At 42.5% G+C, this 16,610-nt stretch overlaps 1 protein-coding gene across 2 annotated transcripts in view; it reads left to right on the forward strand.

The window, feature by feature from the left end:
- LOC106566902 (beta-catenin-like protein 1) overlaps nt 1-16,610 on the forward strand; it is a 36,898-nt gene that overhangs the window by 16,677 nt on the left and 3,611 nt on the right. The window contains exons 12-14 of one of the 2 annotated variants that reach the window (XM_014135473.2): nt 6,770-6,867; nt 7,260-7,340; nt 15,744-15,881. In XM_014135473.2, the coding sequence (XP_013990948.1) occupies nt 6,770-6,867; nt 7,260-7,340; nt 15,744-15,881 (317 nt within the window). The remainder of the gene's footprint in view (nt 1-6,769; nt 6,868-7,259; nt 7,341-15,743; nt 15,882-16,610) is intronic. The other variant, XM_014135474.2, reaches the window with a different exon arrangement.

Raw genomic sequence — 16,610 nt, forward strand, 5'->3', positions numbered from 1 at the left:
ACCAATTATAAAGTAGTGTAAGCACTATTTAGCACTTGCAACATTTTGAAAGTCGCCGCTTTTTCATAATTTAGCAGTGACATTTTAGAATGCTTATTAAATTGCTATTGTTTTGAGGGCATATGATTTCCACATGACCATAGGATGTGTCATATAGCATGTGACAGTAATTAGACCGAGAGTGGCTCCTCCTTTGCTGTAATTGAAAAACGGATGGGAAAATTGGTTCTCAAGAATAACACAATGCATTCATAGATTAATTAATTATCAGCGGCTACAAATGAGAGTAAGTAATTAAGAGGCAAAGCACTCTCCAAAGCGCTTTCTCTCTATCATATACAGAGAGATTGATCCCCATGAAATCGCCTCTGAAATTATACTGAGGCTCAATGGCTAAGAATTGTCAGACAACATTTGCATACATAAGATAATCAAGAGAAGATGTTATAAGAAAATATTGCAGATAGCCAATAGCCTACCTTTTTAGATGTGTATTCATTTCCATGTCCTAATGTTGTGCATAGATTGAATGAGATTCTAGATGTACAGACGGTGGCAGACTATATTTAGCAAGCTAATGATGCACACAGTGTGGTAGAACAGAAGTAAACAGCTCATTTACATCCAGCAGCACAATAGTTTTGACCGCAGCCCTTTATAGTCTGTTTTTGTTTTCCTTGGATGTTGAGCTAATGCCTTGGAGTGTTTCTTTAATGTCTCTATTATTCCCGTTTTCATGTCATACTGAAATGACATTAGAAGAATAGGTGTAGTAGATGTGTTTTTAGGAGATCACTTTGTTTTAGGTGATAGGTCTAGTTAACAATTATTGTGATCAGTGCACAATATCACACTGGTTTTAATCTACCAGTAGTCTCAATCCTGATTTGAAACTTGGTCAATCCATTTTATTGTTGCTGATACCCAGCAGTGATAGGAGCCATAGTGAAGGCATCACATGGATGTCGACAATCAAAATAACTTATGACGTACAGCCCAACCATGTCAGTGATTTCTTCCCCTGGACTATTCTAGTCAGGTATAGTGGGATCCTCAGACAGTATAGATGAGAGCCTGTACTTTGCAGAGGTGCCTGTGGTCTACTCTTAAGGGTTGATTGCTTTTCTCAGGGCACGGCTGGTTCTGGTTCAATCTCTCCCCAGCGGCGAGCTGTCAGGACCTGTCACCCTTAACCTCTACTGCTCCTCTGAGCTCAATTGCAGCGTGGCCCTCTTTTGCTATTTGCATGTTAACTTAAAGCTGAGATCTGCACTAGGTGAAAAATCGCCGCTGGCCGCCCCAGGCGCATTTGTTATTGTTTAACATTTTTTATTAAACGACAGAGGAGCTCCAGCATTAAGGTAACACAAATAAAATGTAGTACATACTCTGCTGTTAAATCGCGAGTGCAATGATGTCCGACACCCTTGTTGTAATATCATAAACGGACGTGGCAATATCACCGCTACAGATTCTAACTGTAATGGCTGATCCAGGTTGACGTGTAGCAGCTTTTCTTTGTAGATTATATTTTCAATAGGTGTTGATCATGGTAATAATAATCATGGTAACGTGGACCATTTCTTTGTCAAATTACGTCACCTTGTTCTGGTTCTCTTGGACTGGAACAGAAAGTCTCTGGTACGTGGAGCTTCTCACCCATGAATCTGATCACCACGCTATACTGAGACTGTTCACAGCCGACGCTACGCTAGCTCTCCCAGAGATTGGTATTATTTCCTCATTAATGTTTTTCACTTGTCCCCCACTCTGCTGCAGGGGCTGTGATATGGAAAGCATTGTGTTCTCTCCTGCTGCTGATTTATGGAAGTTGGGGCACTATGGATTGGCATGGGGGTAGAGGGAGTGGGGTGGCGGTGTAGCATGTCTTTTTTTAAGTTGATGATGAGTTCAACGTGCATTTCCTCTCATCATTCACCAAGGAGGAGAGGCAGTTAGAGCTGGTCAAGCACACTGCTGCATTGAGCAACTCTCTTGACACGAAACACAAACCGGCTGCGCGCATGATCGTGTATAAATGTATTTTGTCCCCCCACACCAAACGCGATCACGACACACAGGTTAAAATATCAACACAAACTTTGAACCAATTACATACTTTGGGAACAGGTCAAAAAACATTAAACATTCATGGCAATTTAGCTAGTTAGCTTACACTTGCCAGCTAATTTGTCCTATTTAGCTAGCTTGCTGTGTGGTCAGCCTATGACAAACCAGCAGCAGTAGCAATCATGCTGCACCTCTATCAATTGGGAGACCTGAGACCAACATTGCAGTCTATAGTATGCTATGTGTTGTTGTGATATGCCTTTTGATAAGGCTAATAGATGTTGTATTCAAACGGGAGGATCTGCATCATTTTTCTAGGTCACGTCTAATGAACAGTTGGCCTTAATGTGGCCTACCTTTATTGAGCGAATGGGGTTAAACCGTTGTTATTATGTGTAATTCTGGAACACAGCGTGCCTGTATTTGATATACCATTGTGTTTTAGTTTAGTTGCATGAGTCCATTAACTAGAGCTTGGCGATTAACTGACATTTGGGGTGCGTGCTCAGTCCCCTCCTGTACTTCCTGTTCACCCACGACTGCATGGCCAGGCACGACTCCAACACCATCATTTAAGTTTGCAGACGACACAACAGTGGTAGGCCTGATCACCGACAACGACAAGAGCCTATAGGGAGGAGGTCAGAGACCTGACCAGATGGTGCCAGAATGAAAACCTATCCCTCAATGTAACCAAGACTAAGGAGATGATTGTGGACTACAGGAAAAAGAGGACCGAGCACGCCCCCATTCTCATTGACAGGGCTGTAGTGGAGCAGGTTGAGAGCTTCAAGTTCCTTGGTGTCCACATCAACAAAGTAGAATTGTCCAAACACACCAAGACAGTCGTGAAGAGGGCACGACAAAGCCTATTCCCCCTCAGGAAACTAAAAAGATTTGGCATGGGTCCTGAGATCCTCAAAAGGTTCTACAGCTGCAACATCTAGAGCATCCTGACTGGTTGCATCACTGCCTGGTACGGCAATTGCTCGGCCTCTGACCGCAAGGCACTGCAGAGGGTAGTGCGTACGGCCCAGTATATCACTGGGGCTAAGCTGCCTGCCATCCAGGACCTCTACACCAGGCGGTGTCAGAGGAAGGCCCTAAAAATGGTCAAACACCCCAGCCACCCCAGTCATAGACTGTTCTCTCTGCTACCGCATGGCAAGCGGTACCGGAGTGCCAAGTCTAGGACAAAAAGACTTCTCAACCGTTTTTTCCCCCAAGCTATAAGACTCCTGAACAAGTAATCAAATGGCTACCCGGACTATTTGCATTGTGTGCCCCCAGACAACCCCTCTTTTACGCTGATGCTACGCTCTGTTTATCATATGCATAGTCACTTTAGCTATACATTCATGTACATACTACCTCAATTGGGCCGACCAACCAGTGCTCCCGCACATTGGCTAACCGGACTATCTGCATTGTCCCACCACCCGCCAACCCCTCTTTTACGCTACTGCTACTCTCTGTAGCAGTAGCGTAAATGTATATATATATGTGTATATATGTATGTATGTGTATATATATATATATATATATATATATATATATATATATATATATATATATATATACACGTGTACATACTACCTCAATCAGCCTGACTAACCGGTGTCTGTATGTAGCCTCTGTATATAGCCTGTCTTTTTACTGTTGTTTTATTTCTTTACTTACCTATTGTTCACCTAATACCTTTTTTGCGCTATTGGTTAAAGCCTGTAAGTAAGCGTTTCACTGTAAGGTGTACCTGTTTTATTCGGCGCACGTGACAAATTAACTTTGATTTGATTTTGTTTTTTGGGGGTAGTTACATCTCTTACACTGAGATGCAGTGCCTTAGACAACTGCGCCACTCGGGAGGCCAATAATAAATACAAATATCCCCATCAATATCTGTCAGTCTAACATGGGCAGATGCGGTGGATTGAGATCTCTGTCGTCCTTCAACATCTATGGTGGAAAGTGGCCAAGCTACAGCGGTGTTTGTCAACCATGAGACATCCTGAAATCGTTCTTCTCATGAAAATGTCTGTTCCAACCCAACAGTTTGGACTACAAACTAATATGACCACTCTGGAAAGATGAGACTCTCACGAATACGATGGTGTTCTCCGTTGACGCGTCTGATGTGCCAACTTCTGTAGCGTCCAAACCATCATGGGACTCATCTGAAGTTAACTGGTAGCGGTAAAAAAAAAAAAAAGTTTTGTGTCCACCCCACAAGTTCTTCACTGAAATTACATTGGTCTGCCGGATGTTTTATAGAATCGTGATACGGAGAGAGTTGGATAAATCATTAACAATACAGTTAATCAACCATACTGTATTTAAAAAATTAAGCACGTTCACCCATTCCTTTTATTTCGACTCCAGTTATGTTATCTTACGGACCATATTTATAATTTTTTCAAATAATGAAGACCCTCTTTGAAAGCATTTAGACGAACAACCCCTCAAGTTGCACCAACCACGTGGAACCATCCAAGTGTGGGTACAGAAAGTGGCCTGACGGGTGGCAAGGTTTTGCTTTGTGCAATTTACTGTAACCTTTCAAAATCAAACAGTTTACAATAGGATTACATGCCGTAAGTAGGCCTAAAACCTGCAATAGGCTATTTATCAGCAGAAATTCATAATATAAGTTACATACATTTAATGGAGCTGTTATTACTGCTAGGTGTTCAAGCTGAAGCCTTCTATCACTTGGGGTGTAATAATCAGGCTTTGGAATGTCACACTGCGACCATGGTCCTGTGGCTAATGGCTTTTCTCATTGAGGGGCTCTGTAGTGTGCCATAGTGAAGACACTCATTCACAGACCTCATCCTCCTATCCTGATAACAGAGAGGAGTAGGTCTGGCCTAGGGTAAAGGCCAGGGCTGCATCTGAAATGGAAACCTATACCTTATATAGTGCACTACTTATGACCAGGGCCCATGGCTTTTGTTAAAAGTATTGAACTATGTAAGGAATAGGGTGGCATTTAAGACACAGTCCAAGTGGTACTGTAACACACTCAGACTTTGAGTTGAACTGCCACCGACTGCAGACTAGTACTTCTTCTGCAGCTCAGCCCAGGGAGTCTTAGCAGTGGTCCCAGTCCTTCACCAGAGGCACTTCTTATACTAGCTTTAATGATGTCCTAATTTACCCACCCAGCCACCACACCCCCACTGTGCCCATGTGACACTGGTCCTCTGGAGATGGGGAGAGCTGAGACAGCACTTCCTTTCTGTGGTGCTGTTTGATGAACATGCTGCTGCTCTGTTTGTTTACTTCCTGAATTTGATGTCCCTCTTATTGTACAGTATTTAGTGGGGAAAATAGGCCTATCACTGTGATTGCCAAAATATGAGTTTATAATAAGAGGGTGGGTGATATTTTTCCATTGAAATGTATTTCTTTGGTCCTGAATACTTGCCTTGCTCAGTTATTTGGCTGTTCATTTTCATTAAAAAAAGATGAAGATTTCTGATCAGTATGGTGTAGCTCCTAAAGCTTGAGAAGTGACAGCAACTCCCATGCCATCAGTAGTCTAACGACACCCCCTCACTGGATGACAAGGGTATGTCTTAATCAGCATCGATCTTGTGCACCTGTTTGTGTAGAGTGCCCAGTAGCGATCAATAACATCCCACGGTGGTGTCAAGGTGCTGACAACAATCACCACTCGGCTTATGTTGACAAACTAATGTCCCCGGAAGTTGTATTCCCCTCATTGTGTAGACAGTCCACTTGTTGACATTAGCTTAAGATGGTAAAACCGATCATAATAAACACAAACAGTTAATTATAAAACTAGTGAATAGAGTTGTGGGCTTGCATTGTATGGCATTTATCTCTCTTACAAAATGTGTTGATAAGTGGCATATTGGAGAGCAGTATTGAGCACCTTCCTGAAGATGAGTCTTAAACCAAAATAGAATCAAGTCTTGTGCTTGTTGCTTAGCAACTTCCAGGATAAATTGAACTTAGAAATTGACCTCTTATTAATTGTCAAATTACAGTTTCATATCAGCATGTAACTGTTACTTTTCCGTCTTTTGTTTTAGTATTTTGTGTATGGCTGATTCACAAGTATATTATTTTGTCAGATTTAGGTCTAAATGTCAGATGCAGGTGTAAGCTGGAACAAAATTGGTGTGTCACTGGGGTAGAGTAAATGTTCTGTGAAGTGTGTGTTTTGGTTATTAGGTTAACAATAGCACTCGTAGGACCAATTGCCTTTTACTAATTTTGTCAATTAACCAGAGGTTTTGGAGCCCAGGCTCATTAAATGGCCACACACCCTCTACATAAGGGCTTTTATCATCAGAAAATTATATTCAATGACAAGCATAACGGTTGTGGAGCATTACAGCCAGCCTTTAATGAAAATTGATTTTTAAATTTCATTACTTTGTATTTTTTCCCTGCTAAGATTTTCCATGCTTATCTCTGCATACTAATAGCAAATTATCATCAGTCCTAATCATTATATTTTTCAATTCCTGCCACTGCCACACTGTAACCTGATCTTGGAATATAATCAGTTTTACAATAGTCTGTTGCTCCTATGAATTCTGAAAATGCATAGTATTTTTACGTACAGTATAAGATTAGCAATAACACTAGGCTACTTCAAACCCCTCATGAAGCTGAGCTACCTTGATGAAGCCACAGTGGAACTGATATTGTTATTTTCTCTTTGCAGAACACGTGTGTTCCATCATAGCTTCCTGCCTGCGGAACCTGAAAGCCCAGCAGAGGACGAGGCTCCTCAGCAAGTTCACAGAGAACGACTGTGAGAAGGTGAGATCTTCACAGATCCACCACTGTGCAGATATAAAAAAAAAATCTGCAATATTTCATAAAAGTGCATAAGGAAAAATGTGCCCCATTGTTCGGGTTTTGCATGTTAAGTTCTAGAATAGAAGCCCCCTGGTACAGGTGTGAGCTTGTGTTGATCAGCCTGTGATTGGTCACTGTTATTGACTGAAATATTGATACTGTGGTGGGAAGAGTTATTAACCTCACCACCAGTGATCGAGACAACAGTCTACCTGAGTGGTTCTACAGACACGGTCGTAGACATACTACATGCCTGCCTCTGACTGTCTGAATTCTATTTTCTCCCTACCTGGGGATTTTGTATGCATAGTTCCTTGTAATGGTGTCTGATGTCTTCTCCCTCTGTCCTACAGGTTGATAGACTGATGGAGCTGCATTTTAAGTACCTGGAAGCTGTTCAGCTGGCTGACAAGAGGATTGAAGGAGAGAAACACGTAAGGGTCCTACCCCTACCCCCCTCCGCTACCAACAGCCTGCATTCTAACCTCGACTGACAATTCTGAAACAAAGGCAGATAAGTGTCCAGATAAGAAGAGTCATTTTAGATAGACTTGTAATTTTCACAACTTCAGGACTTGGGGATAGCTTGGAGAGAGGCTGGAATCCTTGATTTAAATCCAATGCCCAAATATAATGTCATTATCTATGTTAAACTCCCCAGCTTCTGCTGCGTGGACCCACTCAGAATATGTTGCTGTGTGAGGGTTATGTCTGCTTGCTTTTTGTGGCTGGAATCCCCCTCCATTGTTACAGGCAGAGATGCCCAATGAGATCCGATCAGCCACAGGTAAGCAAGGCAGTGTTTGAGTCTGATACCCTGTGATCCCAGAGAATGTGTGAGGCCCAGACTGTGCTGTGCTCCCTCAGCCAGATGGAAAGAGTCAGATAAGATAATTATCTTCTCCAGCAGGAGAGAGAGGACAGGAGAAGGTAGAGTTTTAAGAGGGAGATAGCTTTAAGATTCATATCTGATGAGAAATTATTTTATTTGACCCCCATTGATTTGAAATTGTAAATTAAAGGGTGACAGCTTGACACGGCTTGACATTCTCCATTACTTTTGAGTGCAAGTATGACCAAGTGACACCCAACGAACACATTTTCTGTCTTCACTATCTTGATGCACATGGATAGCCCTAGTACATTGTTCAAAATGAGAATGTATTTAGTTTCGTTACAGATTGAAGAAACGTAGGTAACTAATACTTTAAGTATCTTATTTCAGTCCTGGCTGGGATCTTCTCTCATGTCTTTTATCTATAAAGATTCCATTTCCTGCTGTGTCCTGTGCCCCTTCCACTTCCTTTGTACAACTGGCTGCCGTCAGCAGTTCTGTTTTTATTAGTCCACTCTCGTTCAGGTGTTCTTTTTTTAGGGTAAGCAAAATGTTTTGCTTTTCTACTCCACAGGAGAATACTTCTCGTCATCAGAGGAGTCCTCCGGACCTGAATTTAATAAGCTGCTTATTTCCCCTCCCTCATCCCTCTTTCTTGGTGATAATAATGATGCTCTTGGAAATTGATTAAAGTAAAACATGTCTGAGACCGACCACAATATGGCAAAATTCCTCAGTGCAGTACTGAGAACATGGAAATCTCAGTTGTTTGCATATGATTAAACTAATCTCATCTTCTATTTAAAGGTTGTGTTAAGGCACTGGGAATTAGTCCCCACATCTGCCCCCTCGTCCACCCACCCACCCACTCTCTCTCCCTCCCCGCCCTCTCTCTCATTTCTGCTTTCGAGGCAGGCCGAGGCAGAGAGATGATATCAGAGAGAAGACGGTGCTAAGTTGCTGTGAAATTGATTAGCGCCGACAAGTAATTACTGCTGTAGCCCCTGTCAGGTTAGTCAGGTCTCTGCTGACTGCAGGCAGGGAACGAGGAGTAGTCCAACTACCTGCAGCTCCTCTAGTAGCCACACTATCCTAGTGGTCATGCTATAGACATACAGGGCTGCACATTCTGCACGCAAACAGCATTCATACAGTGACTTGCGAAAGTATTCACCCCCTTGGCATTTTTCCTATTTTGTTCCAATACAGCCTAGAATTAAAATAGATTGTTTTGGGGGTTTGTATCATTTGATTTAAACATGCCTACCACTTTGAAGATGTAAAATATTTTTTATTGTGAAACAAACAAGAAATAAGACAAAAAAACAGAACTTGAGTGTGCATAACTATTCACCCCCCCCAAAGTCAATACTTTGTAGAGCCACCTTTTGCAGCAATCACAGCTGCAAGTCTCTTGGGGTATATCTCTATAAGCTTGGCACATCTACCCACTGGGATTTTTGCCCCTTCTTCAAGGCAAAACTGCTCCAGCTCCTTCAAGTTGGATGGGTTCCACTTTTGTACAGCAATCTTTAAGTCATACCACAGATTCTCAATTGGATTGAGGTCTGGGCTTTGACTAGGCCATTTCAAAACATCTAAATGTTTCCCATTAAACCACTCGTGTTGCTTTAGCAGTATGCTTAGGGTCATTGTCCTGCTGGAAGGTGAACCTCCGTCCCAGTTTCAAATCTCTGGAAGACTGAAACCGATTTCCCTCAAGAATGTCCCTGTATTTAGCGCCATCCTTCAATTCTGACCAGTTTCCAAGTCCCTGCCAATGAAAAACATCCCCACAGCATGATGCTGCCACCACCATGCTTCACTGTAGGGATGTTCTCGGGGTGATGAGATGTGTTGGGTTTGCGCCATACATAGCGTTTTCCTTGATGGCCAAAAAGCTCAATTTTATTCTCATCTGACCAGAGTACCTTCTTCCATATGTTTGGGGAGTCACCCACATGCCTTTTGGCGAACACCAAATGTGTTTGCTTATTATTTTCTTTAAGCAATGTTTTTTCTGGCCACTCTTCTGTATAGCCCATCTCTGTGGAGTGTACGGCTAAAAGTGGTCCTATGGACAGATACTCCAATCTCCGCTGTGGAGCTTTGCAGCTCCTTCAGGGTTATCTTTGTTCTCTTTGTTGCCTCTCTGATTAATGCCCTCCTTGCCTGGTCTGTGAGTTTTGGTGGGTGGCCCTCTCTTGGCAGGTTTGTTGTGGTGCCATATTCTTTCCATTTTTTAATAATGGATGTAATGGGATGTTCAAAGTTTCAGATCTTTTTTTATAACCCAACCCTGATCTGTACTTCTCCACAACTTTGTCCCAGATTTGTTTGGAGAGCTCCTTGGGTCTTCATGGTGCCCCTTGCTTAGTGGTATTACGGGCTCTGGGGCCTTTCAGAACAGCTATGTATGTATGTATGTATGTATGTATGTATGTAATGTAATGTAATGTTATGTATGTATGTACTGAGATCATGACACTTAGATTGCACACAGGTGGACTTTATTTAACTATGTGACTTCTGAAGGTAATTGGTTGCACCAGATCTTATTTAGAGGCTTCATAGAAAAGGGGGTGACATGCATATGCACGCACCACTTTTCAGTTTTTTTTTTTTTTTAGAAATAAGTGATTTTTTTTTCTCACTTCACCAAATTTTGTGTCTGTCCATTACATGAAATCCAAATAAAAATCAATTTAAATTACAGGTTGTAATGCAACAAAATAGGAAAAACGCAAGGGGAATGAATACTTTTGCAAGGCACTGTCACTGGATGCATCAATGTTGAAAGGATTTCAAAGGAGAAAGTATTTCAAAGCGTCCAGAAATGAGCCTTTCTCTTGCCTTTCCCAACCTTGTCTATAGCCTAGCATGCACTATATATACAAAAGTATGTGGACATCCCTTCAAATTAGTGGATTCGGCTATTTCACCCACAGCCGTTGCTGACAGTTTTATAAAATTGAGTACACAGCCATGCAATCTCCTTAGACAAACATTGGCAGTAGAATAGCCCGTACTGAAGAGCTAAGTGACTTTCAACCTGGCACCGTCATAGGATGCCACCTTTCCAACAAGTCAGTTCAAGTTTCTGCCCTGCTAGAGCTGCCCCGGTCAACTGTAAGTGTTGTTATTGTGAAGTGGAAACGTCTAGGAGCAACAACGGCTCAGCCGCAAAGTGGTAGGCCACACATGGTCACAGAATGGTACCACCAAGTGCTTAAGCGCGTAGTGTGTAAAAAAATCATCTGTCCTCGGTTGCAACAGTCACTACCGAGTTCCAAACGGCCTCTGGAAGCAACGTCTGCACAAGAACTGTTCGTCGGGAGCTTCATGAAATGCGTTTCCATGGCCGAGCAGCTGCACTCAAGCCTAAGATTACCATGCGCAATTTCAAGCGTCGGCTGGAGTGGTGTAAAGCTCGCCGGACTCTGGAGCAGTGGAAAAGCGTTCTCTGGAGTGATGAATCGCGCTTCACCATCTGTCAGTCCAACGGACAAATCTGGGTTTGGTGGATGCCATGAAAACGCTACCTGCCCGACTGCATAGTGCCAACTGTAAAGTTTGGTGGAGGAGAAATAATGGTCTGGGGCTGTTTTTCATGGTTCGGGCGAGGTTCCTGAGTTCCGGTGAAGGGACATCTTATCGCTACAGCATACATTAGGGTTGACTCCAGCAAAAAAACAAAAATCAATGTTGGTCGACCAAAATTTGTCTTTTCTTTTGACCAATCGATTGGTCCAAAAAAAATGACGTGTATATTTTTCCATATAGACACAACCTGTGTTTTTTTTAAATAAAATCAACTATATGCATTGAGCTTGTCTGATGCTTTAAGTTTACGGTTTGATGAAATTAGACAAATGCCTCGAGGGCGCCAGAGTTATAGATAAGAAGAAAAAATCTGACCCAACTGTTCTCCTCCCACTCCTGCTGGCTTTCACAGGTTCTGCCATTACTCTCCTGAAGTAGCCGGTAATTGGCTAAAGGAGTCGGCGGAGACCTTTCTCATGTGGAATGCCAATTTATCTTACCATTTCTACCGATCTGCATGCCTTTTAAGGTTTTCATATGCACGTTTTTGTGAAAGTTTCAATTATAATAGTGTTTTCATGTCTGAAGCATTGTCATGTGGTTAATGAAAATACTACCCAAATCTAATTGAAAATAATACAAACCTAAAAACTAACTTATTTTGCCGTTGCCAACTATGTAAAAATAGCATACATAAAGCCAGGAAATAAAAACATTGCAGTCTGCAGGTAGAAAATATCCTGATTTCAAAAATGAAATATCCTGTACATCACATTGGCTACACATGGCCTGTCTTCAATGAACTTGAAACATTTTATCAACTGTTAATAACATATGTGGGTCCAGCCCAATGCTTGTGATAGCGAACTTGCAGCGTTGTATATTCTGGGCCCTCAGTTTCCCATGCCAGTGAGCTCGGGACAGACACAGCTGTAGGCTTTGCACAAGGGATAAGAAGCAGTGCTTGACTTGGGCAGGAGCTCACTGGAGCTGAGTCCCAGCACCTCAAATGTTCTACTGCTTGAAATCCTCTTCCTCTTAGCATATTAGCTCAAAAAATATTATGGAGCTCCTGCCCCTAAAATATAAACGGTACTGGCAACCAAAATGAGTACCGGCAACTATTTCAGTCCAAGTCAAGCACTGATATGAAGTAATCAGGTAATATTTTATGACGTTTCCACTTCATCAGAGCATGACATTTTCCCTTTCACGTTGAGTGGTTATCCAAGGGAGAGAGTTGGAAAGATTTTTCAAATACATTGAGGAACTATTGTAATTGTCAATAGATGTAAAAAACCACCTTCATTTGTTTGCTGTTTGAGGTGAAATAAACAACATTGCTTTGAGAAGCTCCACAGGTCATTAAGCCAACCAGAAATAGTATCAGATCCCCAAATGGGCACATTTATATGCCTGCATTCCCTTACTCAACATTGACAGAAGTTCTCCAAATAAAAGACAATGACTAAATTGACAAAACTCATAAATCGAATGAAATAAATCAAAACTTGTTTCTCACAAATGTAGCATATGTTGTTTGCAGAGTGCACAACCTGTCCAGTCCGACAATGATAACGGGAAGACTGGAATAATAATATTGAATGCATTAACAGAAATTACCGTAACCAAAGTAACAAACATTGTAGATTAATTCTTATAATTTATAACAGTATATGTACTACTGGTGATATAGGTAATGGGAAATTGATATACACCAACAATCAAACGCAAACAATTCATACAATGAATGTGTGCAAATTGGCGGGAGTGTGCGCGTTCAGGAGAGAGAAGTGCATCTGGGCACATGGTCAATCCATGGCCATGCAGCATTTACGGTGATATGGCCTCAGCAGAAGTCAGGGCATTCATGCTTTGCGAAGCAGTGCAGATCTGTTGTCAAGGAAGTGAGTTTGTTATTTCTACAGGATGTTCCGCCCTCACCTACCATCAACCAATCATGTCAATGCGGAGCTGTACAGAGCCCTTCGCATTGTTAAACATTTGGTTCCAGTCATTAGAACGAGCCTGTTCTCCTCAGTTAAGGTGCCACCGACCTCCTGTGCTATCTATTTGTTACTGCTTGACTGAAATAATCTCGGTCGAACAACAGCCTAACGACCAAACAATCCACCAGTTGACTAATTGGGGTCAGCCCCAAATTACATTCTAGATTATTCTGTTCTTCCAACTTTGTGGCAACAGTTTGGGGAAGGCCCTTTTCTGTTTCAGCATGACCATGCCCCCGTGAACAAAGTTTGGTCCATACAGAAATGGTTTGCTGTGATCGGTGTGGAAGAACTTGCACAGAGCCCTGATCTCAACCCCATTGAACACCTTTTGGGATAAATTGGAATGCCGACTGCGAGCCAGGCCTAATCGCCCAACATCAGTGACCGACCTCACTAACGCTCTTGTGGCTGAATGGAAGCAAGTTCCTGCAGCAATGTTACAACATCTAGTGAAAAGCCTTCCCAGAAGATTGGAGGCTGTTATAGCAGCAAAGGGGGGACCAACTCCATATTAATGCCCATGATTTTGGAATGACATGTCTGATGTCAGGTGTTCACATACTTTTGGTCATGTAGTTTACCTTTCTTCCAATTGTAAGTGTTGGTGGTTGGTTTCAATGCGTTGGTTATTTTTGCTCCTCTCTCTCCCTGCTTCCTGTCTTCCTCCCCTTACCTGCTCCAGCCTCATTAAGAGAATGGAGCTATTGCTCAGACATCCATTACCTCAGCCTCTATGTGTAGGAGGGCTGTGGGATTGATGGGAGCTGGGTAGGGATCAGGCCTGAAAGGGCCTATTGCGTAGCATCATCTCCCAGCCAACCACTGGAGTCTTATTGATCCTTGTGATGGCTTAAAGTGTGTACGTTTGTGTGTGTGTGTGTGTAGGTGGTTGCCTGTATTTCTGGGATTCTATTACCTAGGTTAGGATCAAAATAGAGAAATGCCATTTGAGTTCTGAAAAGCCAAATGTTAATCTGTGCAACTATCAAAAGTGAAAATCAGCATCTCTCCCTGTTCAAATTGTATCACCTACTCTTACACCACACAAGTAAACTGATTCGGTAAGCCCTCTGGCGTACGGAGGGCTACAGTAAGCTCAGGGAAAGTGCTGACAAAGAAGTAACTTTAATTCTTTGCATTCCACCAGAGGAAAAGCATGGAGCCAGCATTTGTTCCATTTTGCTGTTGTCATATTAACACCTGTACTGGACCAGGATGTGGAATGGAGAAGAGACTGAAAATCGGTCCTCATTACTTTCTCCTTGGTGGTTGGTTGTCAGGCCTCATTCCTTGATTAAGTCGTCCAGGTTTCCTTTGAAAAAGTTTTTCTCCACTCCAATTATTTTCAGAGTAATGAGGACAGACTAGCTGGTATGTTTGCCAGTCCCTTTGTCCCTAGGGTTCGCTATACATTAGCATATACAGACAGTTTATCCACTTGGTCTGATGCAGTAGCCTATATGAGAGGACCGTCTCAGAACAGGCAGGAGTTTTGTTCTGAAAGCTGCACCAGCTATATCCCCAGATGTCTTTTTAAACATTGTTTTCAATCATGGGTAGGTCTATTGTTTTACATCTAAATAGGCTAGAGTTGAAAATGCTTACAAGTCCCAAAATAGTCTTTGATAGAAGCATACTAAAGATATTTTAACGTCATAAATTAGCCTAGCTTGAATGTGTCTTGATATGATTTATTTAAAGAAATTGAGCCCTTCAATGTTGTAATGCTTTCAAATTAAAGTCAACTGACAGGCGTCAGTATTTGAATCTGAATGTCAAGCACACGGTACTGCCCTCTGGATCCACATTTGAAGAGCAGTTTGTTTTCATCACAAACCTCTTTTTAAAGGATCTTGTTTGTTTGCTCATATATAGAGCACGGATTAATATTCCTGTTGGATGCCCTTGTGTATGACTACTAGAGCACACTGACTGCTGCTGTGTGCATGCCAGCAATATGCCTCCCTCTCTGATGCCAGAATATCCCTTGAAAATAGATTTAGTCCTGAGGGGGAGGCTGATGTCTATTGGTGCAATTATATCCAGTAAAGAATGCCAACTGTCATGTTCTCCACCTGGGGTGAGAGCTAACATGCACATCAGAGTTCTGTTGCAGTTCTTCTCAGGTGTCAAGTCGTCATGGTTAGGAGTTAGGCACCACATGCTAGAAGCCCCTTCTTCTTGGTCCGGTTGCATGGCTCATGATGATTAATGTGGCCGTTGTGTTTTGACAGCCATACGTTATTGGCATATGGACAGCTTTGTTAAGATTGATAACTATGCAGCTGTGCATGCAGGCAGCAGAGCAGACCCCCTGGCCACTTAACTCTTAAATCAATTGATATGTGTGTTGACTTGATCAATAAAGAGATTGGATTTGGAAAGGTTGACAAATAACACTTGAATATTCTTTTTTTAAATTCTGTTTTTATCCATGTGTGTCACAGGACATGGTTAAACGTGGTGAGATTCTGGATGATGTGATGGAGGATGAGTTCTACCTACGGAGGCTGGATGCTGGGCTGTTTGTCCTCCAGTTGCTCTGTTATATCATGGTGGAGATCAGCAACTCAGGGATATCCCAGGTAGGGCCATGGGCTGATTTACATTAAATATGAAAAATACCTACTGTATGTACAGTATATATATGAAGATTCAGCTACTTGTATTTGGTACCTTGTAGGTACACTGCACAACCAAAAGTGTGTGGACACCTGCTCGTCAAACATCTCATTCCAAAACCATGGGCAATAATATGGAGTTGGTCCCCCTTTGCTGCTATAACAGCCTCCACTCTTCTGGGAAGGCTTTCCACTAGATGTTGGAACGTTGCTGCGGGGACTTGCTTCTATTCAGCAGAGCATTAGTAAGGTCGGGCACCGATGTTAGGCGATTATGCCTGGTTCGCAGTCGGCCTTCCAATTCATCCCAAAGGTGTTTGATGGGGTTGAGGTCAGGACTGTGCAGGCCAGTGAAGTTATTCCACACCGATCTCAGCAAACCATTTCTGTATGGACCTCGCTTTGTGCACAGGGGCATTGTAATGCTGAAACAGAATCATCTACAATGTTGTATGCTGTAGCGTTAAGATTTCCCTTCACTGGAACAAAGGGGCCTAGCCCGATCCATGAACAGCCCCAGAACATTTTTCCTCCTCCACCAAACTTTACAGTTGGCGCTATGCATTCGGGCAGGTAGCTTTCTCCTGGCATCTGCCAAACCCAGATTCGTCCGTCGTACTGCCAGATGAAGAAGTGTGATTAATCACTCCAGAGAACTTGTTTCCATTGCTCCTGAGTCCAATGACGGCGAGC

The sequence above is a fragment of the Salmo salar genome, chromosome ssa13, assembly GCF_905237065.1.
Source record: "Salmo salar chromosome ssa13, Ssal_v3.1, whole genome shotgun sequence".
In the NCBI taxonomy this organism is placed as follows: domain Eukaryota; kingdom Metazoa; phylum Chordata; class Actinopteri; order Salmoniformes; family Salmonidae; genus Salmo; species Salmo salar.